At 38.7% G+C, this 2,563-nt stretch overlaps 1 protein-coding gene across 1 annotated transcript in view; it reads right to left on the reverse strand.

Annotated features, from left to right (window-relative positions):
* The window catches only part of LOC107099834 (cytidine monophosphate-N-acetylneuraminic acid hydroxylase-like), a 16,721-nt gene extending 14,613 nt beyond the window's left edge, over positions 1-2,108 (reverse strand). Inside the window, exons 1-4 of the mRNA XM_015398111.1 lie at positions 1,902-2,108; positions 1,714-1,805; positions 1,433-1,542; positions 1,151-1,341 (exon numbers count right to left, since the gene is read on the reverse strand). Of these exons, the coding sequence (XP_015253597.1) occupies positions 1,151-1,341; positions 1,433-1,542; positions 1,714-1,805; positions 1,902-2,107 (599 nt within the window). The 5' untranslated portion in view covers position 2,108. The remainder of the gene's footprint in view (positions 1-1,150; positions 1,342-1,432; positions 1,543-1,713; positions 1,806-1,901) is intronic.
* Positions 2,109-2,563: the final 455 nt, after the last annotated feature.

A 2,563-nucleotide genomic window follows, 5' to 3' on the forward strand; every position in this document is an offset into this window, starting at 1 on the left:
TCCAGACCCAAGTCCAATTTCTTCAAAGATGTTCCTTGTTCACTCTTATGGAACTTAAGCTTTTTGAAAAAGATGAATGGGTGTTAATGGCTTGTAGTTGAGGTGGCACAGGTTATCTAGTGCTCTTTCTATAGTTATGCTGCTACAGTAGCAGCCATTCAAAATTACCCTTCCTAGTCAAATGCCAGGTGCCAACTTCCCTTCAGCTCCCTGCTTAATCTCCAACTTTCAGCCACCTGAGTGACTTCCTCTTGCATATTTTCTTTACTCTGACTCCAACTTTCACTGAATTACAGGTTCTGGCCAGGAGATGATGCGTCTCTTTAGAGCTTAATGCCCACAAATCATGACAGAAATAATATTTTAGTACAAATATTGATGTTTAAAAAGGAATTGTAGGGGACCAGCCAAAGACCAGCCAAGGGCCCATCAAGGAAAGTGGGGAAATTTTGAATGGCTACTACTGTATAGGCTTCGACTGCTGGAGGACATAGGGATCCCTTTTTCATCATTCTGCTCCACTCTATCTATCTCTGTATTCCCCCACTCTGTAGAATTTCTTAGTTCAATCTCTAACTATGTTCTCTCTGCTTTTTCTCATAGTAGCTTCATCTGGTATGTTCCTGCTTGGCTGTCATACCATCCTGGAGAGAAATATCAGCTGTGCTGCTGCCATCAACATGTTTATAGATGTTTGAGATCAGCCTGTTTTCAATGTAGTCATGTTTCTCTGACTCTGACTCTGACTAACTGTATGTACTCTCTTCATCCTCTGACATGGGAGCTGGCTTGGAGCTCGTCCGCCTGGTTGTGTGTTTCCTGGACTGGGCCACCTGTGAAGCTGGTTGACAATTGCCTTTTGTATCTCTGCTTCTTTCTGTATGTCTGCTTCTGTCTCCTTGAACCCCAATCGGATATTAAACATCTGTATGGTACAATGTAATTACCCCTGAAACCCTACAAATTCAGAGTTTTCTTGTAAAAAAAAAAAAAGTTGAAAAATTCAGAAGTTGTTAATACTTTAGCAAGACGACATGTTTTCTCACTTAGAAAATAATCTATTTTTATGTGATATTTTTTCTTGTCCAATGGTGAAAAAGTAGCGACAGTTTTGATATTAGTTAAACAGCAGCAGCATTAGAGTGTGTACCTCAGGTGGTCAGAGTGCAAGTGGCTGATGTAGATAAGATCGGCTGCACAGAGTCTATCCAGACAGTCTGCCGGGGGCTCGTGAAGAAGCCACCAGCCTCGGGCAAAGGCAGGGCCCCTCAGCCATGGATCGAACAGGAAGCGCTTCTGTCCAAATTGCAGCTCCATGCAGGCGTGGGTGAAATATGTTATCTGAATGAAAGTTAAAGCTTTAAATGTTTGTACAAGCAATCCATATTCTTTTTAGAATACTTCCTCAAAGCTTAGATGAAAAAGCTCCTACTTTTACTTCTCCTGGCTGAAGCTCCTGACACTCTCTGGGATCAGTTAGCCACGGATCAATGGGGTTCAGCTCCACTAGCTGCATCCCTCCATCATCTAAGAGTTCAACCTCTGTGAAAGTGGATTAAAAAAATTATATCTGCAAACCTGATAAATTATATCCAGTTTTAAATGTTCTTGTGAGCTGTTTGCATGTAGATAATTATTAAATATGTAATTTTCATAAATTCAGAAACCATTCAAAATTGAATATAGAATAAAGTTGCCTTTCACTCATCTTACCAAGTTCCTCCTGAAGGAAGCTGTCAGGCGGGTTCACATATTTCATTGATGAGACGTTTAATTTCCAGTTATGCTTGGTGCATTTAACTGTCCTGTAAGAGCAGACCAGTGCATAAGTTGTAATTAGAAGTATTCATTTCATAACGCAGCTTTTTTTTTTTTTTTTTTTTTTACAGATGTGTCCTCACCTGCCATCCAGGTCTTCTATGTCCTTGATAAACAGCCCCCCTTGATGTTTGCACTGATTTTTGCATGCTTTGAAGCCATCACTGCTCTTGAATATGATGTAACATTTCCCATCATTGGGGTTTTTCTTGAAGTTCACGCCATCTTTGATTGAGTTCACATCTTTAGCGTCCAGTGACAGCACAACCTTGGATGTTTGGGCAGCCATTTTTTCCTAAGAACATAATTTAAGAATTTAGGAGAAAACTAAATATTTACTGGTCCTTTTACGAAAGTTAACAATAAGTTCTGATACACTGGAAATTTCTGGACACAGCTGTTCATTTTTTTTTTTATTATATGTCAAAGTTGTGACCTATGAGACAAATTGTTCATATTGGGTCATTAGGATCTCTGACATAAATCTAACTCTTTCCTTTGAAGCATTTTTCCCTAATTGGAATGGTTATATAGAAACTTTCTTCACCAAATCAAAAAAGTAGCTTAGGTAATCAGGTATTCAAAACTCCACACAAACTTCCTGAGTCTTTTTAGTATTAACCAATTGAGGATTTTTCCCACTGCTGGTTTATAGTTTACTTCGACTTATTTTGAACAAGATAAAGCATGCACATTACATTTATAATGCAACAAGGTTTCATATTACCATAAAAAAAAAAAAAAA

This window comes from Cyprinodon variegatus, unplaced genomic scaffold, assembly GCF_000732505.1.
Source record: "Cyprinodon variegatus isolate N-32 unplaced genomic scaffold, C_variegatus-1.0 Scaffold28, whole genome shotgun sequence".
NCBI lineage: Eukaryota > Metazoa > Chordata > Actinopteri > Cyprinodontiformes > Cyprinodontidae > Cyprinodon > Cyprinodon variegatus.